This window comes from Myiozetetes cayanensis, unplaced genomic scaffold, assembly GCF_022539395.1.
Source record: "Myiozetetes cayanensis isolate MyiCay16 unplaced genomic scaffold, myiCay2020 scf5-8, whole genome shotgun sequence".
Classification (NCBI taxonomy): domain Eukaryota; kingdom Metazoa; phylum Chordata; class Aves; order Passeriformes; family Tyrannidae; genus Myiozetetes; species Myiozetetes cayanensis.
In genome coordinates, this window is record NW_026087742.1 from 89908571 (window position 1) to 89925230 (window position 16660).

General features: G+C 37.6%; 1 protein-coding gene across 1 annotated transcript in view; it reads left to right on the forward strand.

The window, feature by feature from the left end:
* Window positions 1-2693: 2693 nt before the first annotated feature.
* Window positions 2694-16660, forward strand: part of CCDC138 (coiled-coil domain containing 138) — a 32804-nt gene continuing 18837 nt past the window's right edge. Inside the window, 11 exon segments of the mRNA XM_050331230.1 lie at window positions 2694-2759; window positions 2761-2822; window positions 3560-3675; window positions 5362-5546; window positions 6531-6689; window positions 9224-9343; window positions 10736-10813; window positions 10893-11003; window positions 13237-13401; window positions 14145-14261; window positions 15232-15424. Coding sequence (XP_050187187.1) covers window positions 2694-2759; window positions 2761-2822; window positions 3560-3675; window positions 5362-5546; window positions 6531-6689; window positions 9224-9343; window positions 10736-10813; window positions 10893-11003; window positions 13237-13401; window positions 14145-14261; window positions 15232-15424 — 1372 coding nt within the window.

A 16660-nucleotide genomic window follows, 5' to 3' on the forward strand; every position in this document is an offset into this window, starting at 1 on the left:
GGTCCCAGATGATTGGAAGGTGGCAAATGTCACACCAATCCACAAAAAGGGCTGCAAGGAGGACCCGGGAAACTACAGGCCTGTCAGCCTGACCTCAGTGCCTGGCAAGGTAATGGAGCAGATCATCCTGAGTGCAATCAGAGATCAGAGCCAGGCAGCACGGGTTTAGGAGGGGCAGGTCCTGTCTGACCCACCTGATCTCCTTTTATGATCAGGTGACCCACTTGGTGGATGAGGGGAAGGCTGTGGATGTGTCTATCTGGACTTCAGCAAAGCCTTTGACACTGTCTCTCATAATATACTCCTGGAAAAGCTGATAGCCCACGGCTTGGACAGGGGCACTCTCTGCTGGGTTAAGAACTGGCTGGAGGGCCGGGCCCAGAGAGTGCTGGTGAACGGGGCTGCATCCAGCTGGTGGCCGGTCACCAGTGGTGGCCCCCAGGGATCAGTGCTGGGCCCAGTCCCGTTTAATATCTTTACTGATGATTTAGATGAGGGGATTGAGTCCATCATTAGCAAATTTGCAGATGACACCAAGTTGGGAGGGAGTGTCGACCTGCTGGAAGGCAGGAGGGCTCTGCAGAGGGACCTGGATAGGCTGGAGAGTTGGGCTGATTGCAACAGGATGAAGTTCAACAAGGCCAAGTGCCGGGTCCTGCACTTTGGCCACAACAACCCCTGCAGCGCTACAGGCTGGGCACAGAGTGGCTGGAGAGCAGCCAGGTGGAAAGGGACCTGGGGGTGCTGATTGACAGGAAGCTGAACATGAGCCAGCAGTGTGCCCAGGTGGCCAAGAAGGCCAATGGCATCCTGGCCTGCATCAAGAACAGTGTGGCCAGCAGGAGCAGGGAAGTGATCCTTCCCCTGTACTCAGCACTGGTGAGGCCACACCTTGAGTATTGCATTCAGTTCTGGGCCCCTCAGTTCAGGAAGGATATTGAGGTGCTGGAGCAGGTCTAGAGAAGAGCAACCAGGCTGGTGAAGGGACTCAAGACAAGTCCTATGAGGAGAGGCTGAGGGAGCTGGGGTTCTTTATTCTGGAGAAGAGGAGGCTCAGGGGTGACCTCATCACTCTCTACAGCTCCCTGAAAGGAGGTTGTAGCCACGTGGGGGTCGGCCTCTTCTCCCAGGCAATCAGCAGTAGGACAAGAGGGCATGGTCTTAAGCTCTGCCAGGGGAGGTTTAGGTTGACTATTAGGAAGAAATTTTTTTACAGAGTGAGTGATCAGGCATTGGAATGGCCTGCCCAGAGAGGTGGTGGATTCACCGTCCCTGGAGGTTTTTAAGACGAGGCTGGATGTGGCACTGAGTGCCGTGATCTGGTAATCACAGTGGGGTTGGATCAAGGGTTGGACTTGATGATCTCGAAGGTCTCTTCCAACCCAGTTAATTCTATGATTCTATGATTTTATGATTTAAGTACAAGAAATTACAGCAGTTGATCGCTTGATTAGAACACAGCAGAGAGATGCAGTGAAACAACTAAGATCATGAGAACTGCCTTGAGTCTGATATTTTCAATATTTTCTAATGTACATCTAATTGATTTTGCTTGTAGCATAAAATTTCTGTCACTTTTTTAGTATGTAGTTACAAAATAGTAAGAAAAAGTAGAGCAGGAAACTTTGACACAAAAAGCCTAGGTATGAAGGTAGATGGCACTTTCTGTGATTACCTGGTTCTACTTTTATGCCTTTATTTTGTTACCGTACTTTATTTTATCTTCATCGTACTTTATATGCTCAAATTTTAGGCTCAAATATTCTAATGTATAACACTATGAATATTTCATTATTAGGCTGTAAGGAATATATTTGCCTCTTTACATTAGTATGACAGCCATGTTTATAGATAGAGGAAAAAACCACTTTTTTTTCAAAGCTAGTAGTTTGTAGTAAGAATTCTGTCACAAGGAGTTGTAACTGTTAAACAGCTAAGTTGTAACATACATTTTCCCTGAAAATTCTTACTAGATTACAGTGGTTTTTGTTTTCTCATAGGATTGCCTCTTGGGAGCACTGCATACCAAATGTAAAAGTGGAAGCTCCCTAGTATACAAAGGTAATAACAAGCAACGGTGCTTTGATCTTTTTCAGGGAAAATATATACCAGAGCTCTATCGTTCCTAAATTTATTGAAAGTAGTTTTATATTTTTTCATTTTGAATAGGTAGATATTCTTGATCAGGGGGTTGTGATACTTGGGAGCCAGCCTGGGAATGTTAACACTGGAGTAAAGAGCCCAAAGGATATTTTAGAACAGCTTATTTTTGTTTAAGGCCTGCTTGACATAGTTGGTAGCAGTCCACCTCATAATGCATATATTTGGTTTTAATTTAAAGATACATAAATGTTTAATATTTAGAATGTATTTGGGCGTCTTGAGAAACACATTGCTAGTGCATGTGGGCAGCAGGCTAAAACAATGTATTTTTCAGGCTTCAGTTACAGAAAAACTGGTGTATGTAGGCAAGCTCTGAATCTTCAAAAAGACAAATCTGATGTGAATGCTAAATAAGTCTTACTATAGTTTAAGCTGTTATAATTCTTAATTTGTCATGCTGCATCAGTGGTGGTTTTGGTTCTTAAACTTACATGATTACATTACACTTCTAATAAGCCCTTGTTGATTTCTTAATGTCAGCTTCTCAAATGCAAAATAAAACTGTTATAATTTTGTGTATTGCAGGTGTCATGGACAGCTCACTGGAAAACACAGCTATTTCTTTGTCAAGTTGTTCTTTAGAGTCAGAATTTACTGGCAACTGGAAGAGACAACAGCATCAGATCTAATTTCCTAAAAAGTTTTAAAGACTGGGATTGGTAGGAGGTGTTTTCAGTTCTCCTTTATCATTTATTTCCTCTCAACATCCAGATAAATCAGGCATAAATGACACATTTGGACTGTGCAAAAATTGTTTTAAGATTCTTGTTTTCTTGAGTAAAGACTTGTTTCTGGGTAACTTATGAGATAATGTGGATGTTGATTTTGATGAGCAGAACTGTCTCACTTTCTGATCTGATCTGTGCATATTGAAATTGCTAGTGGGATACAGGGATGATAAAAACTGAACTAGGTGATAAAAAATGAACGAGAAGGAAAGTAAATAGCTCAGACTGATAAGCAGAGTTATGGTTTTTTAGCGATAATTTGATTCCAAAAGCCAAAAAATTACTTCTCAGAGCTTTTTTACGCCAAATATGAAAAATATAATTTAAAAAGGGGGCATGTATTTTTAATTCTCCAGGAATTTGGTTGTTTGTGATGAAAGAAGAGTGTTGGTTTTACCTGTTGTATACATATGCTTACAGCATGAAAATCCTAGTTACTGCTATTACTTTTAAGTCAGCAACACTACTAATTGCTGTGGTTAGAGTCTTGTGAGTAATAATGCCTTCCATCCAAATGATTTAACTCTGCTATTTGTTATTAGTCAAATATCAAAGTCGTACATTTAGCAACATTTGCCTTTTTATACAGCCTTCTCTCAGTGCTCAGTTATGTAGCATGTTAAAAAGGAAGTGAGTAATTTTAAATTATTGCTTTTTTGTATTTTTAGTTTTGATGATGAGCAAGATTCTTTTTGTGATTCAAATGGTCTAGAAATAGAAGAAAAGTCCATTATTTGCTCTGAAACTGATGCAATTCAAAATACAGCTATATACATGGAAACAGGTAATAAATATTAATCAACTAAAATGTATTTTAAGGTGGAGGGATTTAACCTTTCACGTAAGTATGAGTAACTCCTTTAGACTTATTTTAGGAGGTCCAGACATACTTGAAGCAATACTAACATAAATTTTTAAAAAAAGAGATCAACCTTTTATGAAACTGGTTGCCAGCTGACTTTATAATATAAATAAAGAAACAAGTTGGGTTTTGGATTTTTGTTTGTGTTTTTTTGCTTTATTTTGTTTTAAGTAGCTAGCTACATTAACAAATACTACAACTGTTAATCAGATGTTTTTTGTCACTCTAAGGATGGAAAAACTTGCAATAGGTAGTGTTACCCTTTGTTCAGCTAACCCAGGAAATTCTAGCTACAATGTTGTAGCAGGGAGCAGGTGGCGTTCATTCACTGAAAATGTAAGTAAAGGAGTTTGTGAATCAGTGTAGCCCTCTCTTGTGGAGAGTTTTAGGTTTAGAAGAACACTGATGTGTTCTTTTGAAAGTGTATGTGAAAAAGTGGAGACAGACAGACAACCAACCCCAAAGTGGCTAAAGGGAATCTCAGAAGCCAGGCAGAACAGATCAATAGAGCTGTCAATGGAGACAATTTGATAGGTAAAGCAAAAGCCACGCAGTCCAACAAAGCAGAACAAGGAATTCATCCACCACTTCCCATGGGCAGGCATTTGTTCAGCCACCTGCAGGAAAGCCAGGCTCCACCACATGTAATGGTGACTTGGGAAGACAAACACCACCACACTGAATGTCCCCTCCTTCCTCCTTCTTCCCCCAGCTTTATGTGCTGAGCATGACACCATATGGTGTTGGAGTCAGTTGTCCTGGCTGTGTCCCAGCTCCTTGTGCACCCTCGGTCCTCTCGCTGGTGAGGTGGGGTGAGAGACAGAAAAGGCCTTGATGCTGTGCAAGGCCTGCTCAGCAATAGCTAAAACATCCCTGAGTTATCAACAGTTTCCAGCACAAATCTAAACTATAGCTCCACACTGACTGCTGTGAAGAAAATTGCCTCTATCCCAGCCAAAAAACAGCAAAGTACCAAATTAGTATTTCTGATACTGTTGCCTAGGTGATCTTGTCCTGATGTGGTTATCTTATCCTGATGTCTCTCCCCAAAAAGATCCCAATACTTCCCTTCAGTTACCTGTGAGCTTTGTCCATCTGACTATTTGTGAAATCCAACCATTCCTCACTGTGCCATCTGCAGCTTTCATCAGCTCCTTACACTGTAATCTGTCACGTCGAACAGTTTCTCATGTGGTGTCCCGTAGTTTAAGTCTTCTTCTGCTAACTTAGGTGGCAGCATAAGGTCTAGTCAACAGCAAATCACTTGCCTGAAGCCCTCACAAAAATAATAGGGGATTTTGGCAACACAGTGACTCGATCTGTGCATAGATCCTATACATATATCTCTGGTATTTCTGTATTGCAGTGGAGGGCATAGTTTTACTTAAAAAACTCCATTGATTCCTAATCAGTTCAAACAAATTGTGGAATACCCTTTGAGCAATTCTCTGTAATTCTTTAGATTACTTTCATATTTTGATACATCTTGCTTTATATTTGTTACTCTGAATTCCTAAAATACCTTTTCTCTGGTTTTATACAACAGTTATATAATTATTTAGCTAGGACTAATTTTTTAATGCAAAATTTTTTTGTTCTTGTCCACAGGCCATACCTTACCATCTCATTTGGCTGCAAATACACAAGAAAATAGTGACCAAAATATTGTCGATAGTTTGTTAAAGAAAATTGTGAGGGGAACTGATTCTCAGGCATGCAAAAGCCAAGGCTTAATACCACCTCACATCGGTCAAATTTATGATGAATTATTTGTCATACATCAGAAACTTCAGGTAGGAACTGTAATCGCCTTAATTTTTTTTTTAAATAATGTTATGAAGATTCTTACTTTTGATAAATCAGAAATTATGTGCATAGTAAAACTTACTTATGTAGTAAAGCTATTACTTAGTGCTATCACTTTACACTAATCGCAATTACTTAGGTACTAAACCTCTGTCTTCATATGCCTCTTTCCCTAAATTCACTGATTCGGTAATGGTTCTTTGACTTGGATTATGGGTAGGTTGGGTAGGTGGGTAGATTCAGCTTGAGGGAGTTTGAACACAGTGTTTCTACTGTCTTGTGGTGGACATGGAGGGAAGCACCCACAGCTGTTGCTTCTTGAGAGCATCTAAAGCTGTTCTTCTGACTCTGTGCATTCCGGAGCACTTGCCTTCACGGCCTCCTGCAAAAACCCTCCATTCATCCCACCAGTCCATCTCTAGCAGGCCTAGCCTACTGACAGAAGAACCTCCTATGTGATTTTACTCTGTAAGAGTTCCTCAGCTTCTGCTAGATTCCCTGATGTGACTGTCTTTTGCACCATATGAGATAAAAATAATTTTGTACCTCTTTATCCCTCACCAGTTTTTCAGGGATGCTTCCCACTAGCTGAAGAAACAATAAATCTAGTGTTCAGCATAGACAGTCACATCAGACTCTCTTCTGTCTTACGGTTAGTACTATTACCCAAATATTTTGGAAGCAAAAGCCAAAGTTTAATTGTCTAGATTTATACTTGAGCAACAATGTAGAGTTGAATTTTGTATTTCGGAGGCTGAGCCATACCAATGTACATCAGTCATTTGGGTTAACATGTGAGGAAACTGAACATAGATGGCCATCAGGATACTTTGTATTAGTAAGCTCTTGTGTAACACTGTAATTTCACAAAATCTAAGCACATCTCTGGACCAAAAATTCAGATGCAGTATAATTTGTCACAACTTCATGGGGTTTTTAAGTAGTTTCAACATTTTTTTTTCTTGATACAGAGAGAAAGTTCAGCACAGCAGGAGTATGCTCTGCAACTCCAGAAACGAGAGCGCTGTCTAACAGAACGAGAAGCATTGCTTTTTAAACATGAAGCAGCTTTGGCTAAAATAAGAGGTGTTGAGAAAGAAGTTCACACAAAATTTGGAGCTATAAAAGAGGTGAAAAAATATATTTGATGATAGATACTGCTCTACATACCATATAACTTGTTTGTAGTTCTCTTAAGCCATCACATTTGCTGGAAATACTGCTTATTTATTTAAAGTGCTGGAAATCCCTAAAGAAGATACTTATATAGAAAGTACTGAACAATATTATCAGGATTTTTGTATGACTCCTGTTTCAGAATGGTGCATTTCGTTGTCTGATGTATTTTACTGTTGTCTGATGTACATTTTACTGTTACAAGTTAGAAAAAAGAGATCACTTATTTCTAAAGTAGCAAAAGCTATATGACCAGTATTAGAGAAAAAATTTTGGTCTATCTATAATTGTATGTTCATTAAATGAGTGTTTTTGAATTAGCTGTAGTTGAAGTGGATTTCCTTGCGAAGGCTTTAAGACACATTGAGATCTTATGACAAAACACCTATTGCAGAGAGCATTAGCAACCAAAGGCTCAAAAAGTTCAGAGGAAGATCAACCTAACTTTGGGGGTGTGGGAAGAAATGAAATGGTATGATTTTGCTGTAAGAAGAGGTACTTATTAATAACACTGTTCTTGAGAGTGTTTGGTATTGAATTCAAGTCTTGTGAAAAGTTTTGGTTATTATCCAAGAGGTCTCCAAGAGAAATCCTTAAACATGTGTACTTTGTGTCAAAACCAGAAGCTGCGAAATTAAATTTCTTTGAAGTGTGCAAGTAAACCTTTCCCACAGGCTGTTGAGGGAGGGTAAGACTACATGTTAAAAAGGAGGAAAGGGTGCCAGAGAGCAGATCTGAAAAAAGTACACTGTTCACAAGGCCTGAGTGTACAGTATTGCATTTGAATAGAAATATCAGCAACAGAGGATGATAACTGGGTGCATGGGCTAAACACACAGAATTAATTGAGGGTGAATGTGCCAGTCTTCAGCTACATAAAAGGCTGAAAAACTAGATGTAACAAAAGCAGTTAAGCATATGAACAGGGAGATTGGCAAGACTGTGGTGTTCCTAGTATTGGATAACATAACAGGGGAGACAAACATCTGGCAGGAGTGAAATGGTATAGCTGGTTAATATACAGATGACACCACCTGATTTGATTATGGGAGTGGGTGGGTTAGACATCCTGGCATCACCTTCAACCCTATGGCTTAACAACTGAATTGGGTTTGAACTTCAAGTAAAGCTGTTAACTGTGTATGTAGAAAACAGAAGTGAAACATTCCATAAGATTCCATGAGATAGGATGCACTCAATTATATGTTGGCAGCATCTGTATGTTTATTGGTATTGATAGGGGATCTGTCATTTCGTACAGATGAGAGGACAAAAGGAAACAACCTCAAATTGCACCAGGGAAGGTTTGCATTGGATATTAGGGATAATTTCTTCATCTAAGGGATTTTCAAGCATTGTAACAGGCTGCCCAGAGAAGTGATGGAGTCACCATCTCTGGAGATACGAAAAGACGTGTAGATGTAGCACTTAGGGACGTGGTTTAGTGCTGGTCTTGGCAGCGTTAGGTTAATGGTTGGACTCGATCTTCCAACCTAAATGATTCTATGATTCTGTGCCTTCTTAGGCAAATATGTGTAGGTGCTTTAGACAAGAATGTCTTGCCCACAGCTGTTCTGATCCTGTCGACTGAAGAAGAGCAACATTTGAGGAAAAGAGGAACTGTAGATGGTTTTCTGTACAGCTGGAATGGAAATTACTGAGTTTCCAAGCAGAAATGCAGAGGTGGATCTCTTCAGGACTTGCATCCTTTAAATTTCTACTGTCCTTTACTTTTGTCATTTGCACATATAAGGAGATAGGATATGACTTTAAATGGAAAAGAAGAGATCAAGTAGGTGAATGAGTGAAGAATAGTGAATTCATGGAGGGAGAGAAATGAAAGATAGTACGTATATATAGCTGGACTATTTTCAGTAAAATAGAACTTTGCTGTTTCATCAAATCTGAGGTACTTAAAGAGCTGCACTGGTGTCCAGAGGAGTTTAAAACAAGTTTTGGGGCAAAGAGAAGAATGGCAGTGGATATGCAGGTTGTAGTTAACAATTCATGTGCTTCTGTTGTAAACCAGAGCATTAGTCTACAAGGCATAGGATTAGTTTCTTGTTCTGCATGATTGAGAGTGAGCAAAACCAAAAAAAATAGTCGAAACCTCAAAACACAGTCATGGGGTTTTTTTTTGTAATTGAGTGAGCTGTAAATAAAAGCTTTTTCATTGATTTTGGTTCACAAACATTTCCCACATATGAATTCTGAGAAATATACACATATATAGTCTGGTTTTGGTAGAATCTGGAAAGAATAGGAGCTATAGTCTGTGCATGTTGCTCTCTGTTTCTATATAGATCCTTCATAATATGCAGGACAGATCTTGTTTTTCTCACTACTGTCTGAATGTGCGAATTTGGCCATGCAGAATGACGAACTTGGTATTTGAAAGTCTGTCCTAGTATTTTAACACCAAAATGGAGCTTGGTGTTTTTAGAATAGTCTCTTTTAAATCATGTTTTTAAATTTGATATTTCTCTAGCGGCATGAGGCAGAAGTTAAACAGCTGACTGAAGCCTTGAGAGAAATAACTAAAGAAAATAGGAGGCTGAAGTCATCATTTGACACCTTGAAGGAAATGAATGACTCTTTGAGGAAACAGGTAACATAAATTTTTTCCTGCTATAGATAATTTTACAAGTTATAGTCAATAATTGTAAATCTTTGAGCAGCTTTAGTTTGCAAAATTACTGATTTTTTGTTTCTCTGAGACAAGAGTTGTGTGAATGACTGAAAGTACTTCCTGCACATTTTTCTAGTACTTGAAATTTAGTCTTTCTGATCTTCTCCAGTATAAAAAATATTGGACTTATTCCTCTGACCCACTAGGAACAGCTAATTGTTAGGAAGGGCAAATTTTATGACTTAACAATATCCACTCTGTGCTGATTGCCTCTGCTGATTCTGTTAAAAAAAAAAAAAGGACAATGTATATTTCTAACTCCATGTTTTTTCAGTTATTTTTGCAAATTAAGGCAATATTTTCTGAGTTCTTAAACTGAGATAATGTTTCATAGTAATACAGAGAGTAGGAATTTGTTTGACTTGACTGTCAAGTCTGACCTAAAATGCTGACAAGGCAAATTGCTGTGTAAAGTCTTTGATCATTGTTTATTCCTTGAATTAATACCAGTTCTTATAGATCGAAGGACAATAAATCTACAGCAGAGCCTTATTCTTTCCATTAGAGAAGGTCAGACCTAAATCCTAGAATGTTGATGGTTCTGGTGCAACACGTCTGTCTTATTTCCTCTCACTGCTAAATCTTTGCATTTCTGTGCAAAGTGAGGGCTTCTGTGATAATTATGCTGTTCACTGTTGTATGCAATGTTGTATGCATTGTTGTATGCATATGCAATGTTGGATGCATTGTTCCGTGTTGTATGCACTTTGCCTCATCGTTTCTCACTGAGCAAACTGTTCTTGTAGCGTGTTAGTAACTGTCTCATTCTGTAGAAAAAAACCTTTCACCTTCCCCATTAACAAGACTATTGTACAGTTCTTGAAATGTGTGCTTCTTTTTTATGTCACTTCTTCATGAAAAGATGTGAAGTACCTGTAAACCTAGAATGATACTGTAGTGCTTATTCTTCCCCTTCACACTGAAAGGTTGGGCTACAGGTCAACAAAGAGCTACTCCTGTGTCTTATCAGGTTGCCAAGAGAGGTGTTAGAATCTCAAACCTTGGAGCAGTTCAAAAGCTATCTGGATATAGTCCTGGGCAACCAGTTCTTACTGGCCCAGCTTGAGCTGCAGGGTTGGACCAGATGTCCTCCAGAAGTGCTCTTGAGGCTCAGCCAATCTGTGATTCTGCAATTTGTTGAGGGAGGTCTATGATGATTTTGTTTCTATCCCTTTACATGCTGAGAAGAAAAAAATTGAACTTAAATAATTTAGCTACTCAACAGCAGTATCAAATTATTTCAGTGTGATAACTAAGTCAAGAATTCAGTTTTGAATTTACAGATGCTTTAATATTTTCTGATTCTTTCAGTTAAGTGATGTAACTGAGCTGAACAAGAAGTTGGAAGGTCAAGCACGAAAAGTACAAGCGCGTTTAGAAAACCTACAGGTAAGGTTTGTTCTTACATGTACCTGCCTCCTTTATAGGTAACCAGTGAAATGTGATTCATTGTTATATTTTGTTGTAGAGGAAGCATGAATTTTCGGTAGTACGGAAGTCTGACAATATACGTCAAGTGATGCAACAAAGCAAACCTGTGAAACAGGAAAAAGTGATGGTAACATCAAAAATAGCTAAGGTAAGAATTGAGCAAAAGTCTTGACTCTTTTCATTCGAAAGGCGTTAGGCAGTGTAACATTCTCTGTGTATCTGCTGGAAATTAGAAAATGTAGCTTCCAATTTTGTTTTATGAGTAAATTAATTATAGTAAGAAAAGAAACATTGTGTTGGGGGAAAACACAGTTAAAGAATGAATTTTGTGGCTAAAAATATGTCTTGGATTTCATATTGCATATGTGAATAGTATATGTGTATATTTTTATTTATATGGCATGCTTTCCACTTCGTGTCATGTCATCTTTCATCTGCCAATTAGAATTATAACCTGCTTCCACTCTTACGGATTTCTTTTGCTGTGTCAGAGAAAATCTTAAACTTATTCTGCTTACTGCTGCAGTACAGCACAGCACTGTCCTTATGAATCATCATCATCATCATGGCTAGGCTTCGCGAACGAAAGTAGTCAGTCGGAAGTATCTGATAAAGAATCTTAATCTTCTAAACAAAAAGCGATTTACTACTGTTATTTTTTTGAGAAATAATCTTTGATGAGGGAAAGAGAATAAGTGCAGTGTTTCCAAAACATGTCCAAAACAATCATCTTTGTTTCCAAAACAATCATCTTTGTTTCCTTAAAAAATCTTCTTACATCACTTAATGAAATTCTTTCTTTCTCCACGTAATTCCATTTGGTAGCAAGTGATCTGATATTATTCTGCCAACATCTCCTGACTGGTAAAGACTTTTTCCAGACAGAGGTGAACTGTGAAATGAAAAAGAGATATTCATACCATCCTACTTAACTGATCTGCCTTAGGTGCCTTAAAAACCGTGCTGTCTATATATATGGCCAACAAATTCTCTTTACATAGGTTTTAGCATACTTTGGTTGCAAGTGTAATACAAATAGTATCAATAATTACAGTTCTGATAGAAGAGGAAAGCAGTTATCTGAAGGTAGATAGAAGAAAACTTTTGAAGTCTTTAGAGAACTGTTTGTGCAGCCTGTCTTCAAGTATCTCTGGATATCTTTCATAGAGTATTTCAGTGCAGTGTAGTACAACCAGAAGGACAATTTCAAAAAGTCTTTTTTTTTTTAACAGTGCTAGTTGCCCAGTTAAATTGTAACAACAGTAAATTGTGTGAAATAAAGAAAAGTAGGCCTAGTGCATAAGAATTTCTCCATGCAAAGGACATTAAAGACTTATTTTCTCCTGTAGTTCATTTGTCCAGAATTATAAAATGGAGTGATTTTGTATGTGAAATTTTTTTTCCAAGGTGTTTTACTACCATTTGCCCAAATATAAAATAGATGATGGGCATATTTTTTTCACAACCAGAAACCATCACAAATAATGCCTGCACTGGGGAGTGAGGTGTAAGAGAGAGAGAGAAAAACGCTGCAGGATTCCTTCTGGGTTTCTGGAAGAAAGGCCTGACAACAAATAGCTTAATTAAAAGGCTATTTTAATAAGACAGAGTAAGAGGAGGAATATAGACAGCAAGTAATTCTTGTGTCCCTTCAGATGCTGGGAACCTTGTGTTTATGCAGCATCAGGTGAAGCTTGGGTGCATTTTTCCCAGGGCATGCCAAGCAGATCCTGTCCACTGAGAGAAGCTTCTCCTTTTTGGCCATTCAAGATATTACATGATTTTCTTGCAAGAAAACAACTCTATTCATGAAGGATGTTCACAGGAGAAGAACTTGTTGCCTTTCTAGACAAGGACAAGGCCAGGCAGGAGACATGATCAGCAGTTCCAAGTGGGAACTGTCTGAGTTTATTCTGCAGCCAAGCACAGGATAGACTGTGCAGTTGATTGATCTGTGCAGCACAGCTCAGGCTACACCTACTCAGGTTAACTGTGATGTTATCTCTGACTCCTTTATGCCCACTAGTCTCCCAGTCAGGGTTGCCACCTTCCAACCCTTGATCCACATACAGTTCACCTTTCCCAGTGATATTGTGAGTTACATATTAATAATATACAGGCTTCTTAAACCCTAGGTACAAGGCCCAACAGAGTACACATGGCCTGTTCAAGATCACTGTCTACTTGAATATGTTTTCCACGGGCTGCCTATACAGTAACTTACCTCCCAGATTTTATCAGGCATAAAATTGTCATCCTTTATATTATGCATAATATTTCATAAGAAATGTACTCTCATGTGTTCCAGTCTGTTACTGTTTTGGCTTAGAAAGGTCATTAACTTGAAAGCTGAAATATCTGATGTTATGGATCTATTACAGCTACCATTGCATTCACAAGTTTATGAGCTCTTAACTTTTCTTATGGATTGGATCTCAGACGAGCATCTCAGCAAAATAAAAACACAAGAAGAAAGAGAGGACAGTCATGAACTTATGGTTACCCAGAGCTCAAATAAACCCTCTACTCGGCAAAAGTGTATGAAGGTAAAGGGGTTTGGATTGTTTGCTTGTGTTAACATGTTTCAGATTTCAGGAGGGGGTGTTTAAATGATTCTGAGAATATAACAGGTCAGCATGTAATTAGAACAAAATCACTGTAATTCCAATGACAGTAGATACATTGTCATTTGTAAAGCGTACAGACGATTTTTAATAAAAAGTGGGGTGTCCAGTCTCAAGATGAGAGTTTCAGCATTTTATTTCTAGTCACTTCTTTCAGTTGATACTTTATCTTGTGTTTTATGTGTGATACTGTACATAATTCCTTTGTATAAAGGAGATAAAGGTCAAATTTAAAATATTTTTATGCCTATTTAGATATTAATGTTTCAATTTATGACCAATAAAAGGTGATGCTGTGCTGTACTTTCAGCACTTCTTTTGTTTTCTTTCTGGTGATACCAAGATTTGGAAATCAGTGCAATGTTCAGAAAATCCATTTCTGTTGTATTTCTTCATTATATAAAAGATTTATAGCCACTGGAGTTGAATTTACTGAGATTGAGATCACACGTATCTTCACTTTTACATTTAAAATCTGTGTATGCATATCATTCTGTTACCTCTACTCGATCTGCCTAGAGAGTATTTGCTTATGTGATCTGTTAGACTACAAGAGAAAACTCAAAAAAAAATTAGGAAGTCTGTTTGTTTGTCTTTCACTTACAGTTAGCTTATAGAGTAGTTGTATATACTGCATGTAATTCTACTTTTGTGTATTTTTACAGCTTTTGCCTATAGCTACTGAGCAACTCCAGTGGATGCCATATGTGAATTCTAAACTGCACATGCCTGTAATTAAATTTATTTACTGGTCTATAAGACAGCTAGACACTGATATACAGGTAAAACAAGTACTCCTCTTGCAGTATGTTTTTTTAATAGCTAAATTCACAGAAGATATTAATGGATTTTGCATTTTAAATACATATGAAAAGTGTATGTTTTCAGCTATTATATAGAAAAGAAACTGCTGTAAAGTATAAATTCATAGTGATTACCACAGATAAATGCCAAATGAAAAAAAAATCAAGTTAAATTTAAATTTTGCGTTGTGTATCTAAAGACAGTGTTCATAAGCATGTGATCTCTGCTGTGATGTCTGAGCACATCAGAAATTACATTTTTGCATATGTAGTTACAAAACTTGCACTAGAAAAGGCAGTACTTTCAGGTGCACTTTATGCATGAAATTTATTGAAACTGATAGAAGTGTGTGGCAAAGCAGTGATGAAATTGTGGTTTTTTTCTGTTGTCTGCTTGGTGTCTAAACACAAGACATTCCTTGCACTCTTTCACTAGACTGCTATAAGAATACATGTAGCAGTATAATAAAGAAAAAGACAGTAACCACACTGTAAAGACTCAGCATAATGTCGTCAATAGTGCTTTTGCTGAATCAAAAGGTACAAACTTTGTAAATATCCTGAGTTTAAATTCAATAGAACACTAAGTTGTTGTGTTTACTGCTAATAATTAATTATATTTTAAATGAACATATTGTGGCATTTGATTTGAGGTAATATTTCTTTATAGTTTATGACAAAAACTCTAACAGATATTACCTGTACAGTGTTCTTAAGGTTCATATTTAGACTTTGATTCTGTAAATGGTTTTACAGGATATAACTTCAGGCAGCCTTACAAAACAGAGTTGACTGAAACTGAACTTTTTCTGGAACCAGAGGCAACTTAAATAATGTCAGCGTATCCAGGGCCCTCACTAATTAGTCTCTTGATGAAGTATGTGTTGATACAGCACCATGATAGTGTTGTTCAGCTGTTCACACTAACTGTGTGCATTGTTTGAAACAGCATGCAACAATGAGATCAACAATGAGGAGACTGGGCGAAGATATTTTCAAAGGCATCATGAGCAAGGGAAACCCACATGGTTCTTCTGAACCGTCTATAGAGAGTAAATCAAAATCAGCAGCTTTCTTTAAGAGTTCCTGTATGCCTTTGAGATTTCTGTCAACTTTAATTGTGCTCAAAACAGTGACACAAGGTAAGTTAAGATTTTATTTTTATTAATTTATTTATTTCAGTCATGTGCCTGGGTAAAAAGCATTTCAATAATACTATAGAGTCTGTTATGCTTTATTAGTGAAAAGTGGTTTTACTTGAGTTTGACTGCCTTGTGAATCCAAATATGTATAATCTTGCTATTATTCATTTCATGTTGGAGTTTATATGTTCCTTTTAATACAATGACTTGTTAGATAAGTCAACATTTTTGAAGAAGGGGAAAAGAGATGCTGATAATTCTGTCAAACTGCTTTCCTTCCTTTCCTTTCGACACAGAGATTGGTGTTCACTTTTGTGAGAAGAAAAACTTTCAGTAAGTCTTATTTATAGAGATATTTTTAAATTAACTTACAGATTGGTTATTTAAACAAATTCTTCCCCAGTTCTAATTTATGTATATATGACTTCTTTGAACACTTCAACATAATCTGTATTATGCTTGAAGGTTCTTAATTCATATGTGCAGATGTGATCAGTAATCCAAAAGAATGTCTTATTTTGACCTCTATTATTAGGCTTCTCTTTGACTTCGTGTTTTAATTCAGTAATGGCTTCAGTGATTGCTATGAACCTATGCTAAAGGAGTCCATCAGCATAAAAGCAGCAGAGTTGATAGGTCCCCTCTGAATCCTAAATGCAATGTAATTGCTACTTATTATCAGGTTGAGTTTCTGAATATATTAACACTTGATTATTTTGTGTGTGTTTATTTCTTTGGGAAAAAAAATCACATATTCTCTTAAACAATGTAGTCCATACAACCTCCAGTGCCTGTTAGGGGATTATTCTGTCTGAAACAGCTACATCATTTTCAGCTCTCTCTTCTGCCTTTTGTTTAACCAGAAAGGATCAGGAGGGTTATGTAGGGCGGCATCACAGGGTGAGCGACTCTTGTCTTTCAGTGTGATTTTTTTGTGTTTGCTTTGTTCCCAGAACCCTTCCACCTTTCACACTGGCAGATATGTATAACAGTAAAGTAGAATTTTCTGCTTAAAACATATATAATTTGGTGTTGGCAAAGAAATGGAGGAAGCTGGGTCTTCCTTCCTTGTCTTATGAGAGTGAGAGAAGATAAAGATTTCAAAGTAGACACTACAGGATTACACAAATCAGGTTGTGTCTGGACAGTATGAGAAAAAATGTGGAAAATATAACTCAAAGGCTAGAGTAACTGTTCTCCCAGCTGATTTAATTGCTGCCTTTCAGTTATGAAGTC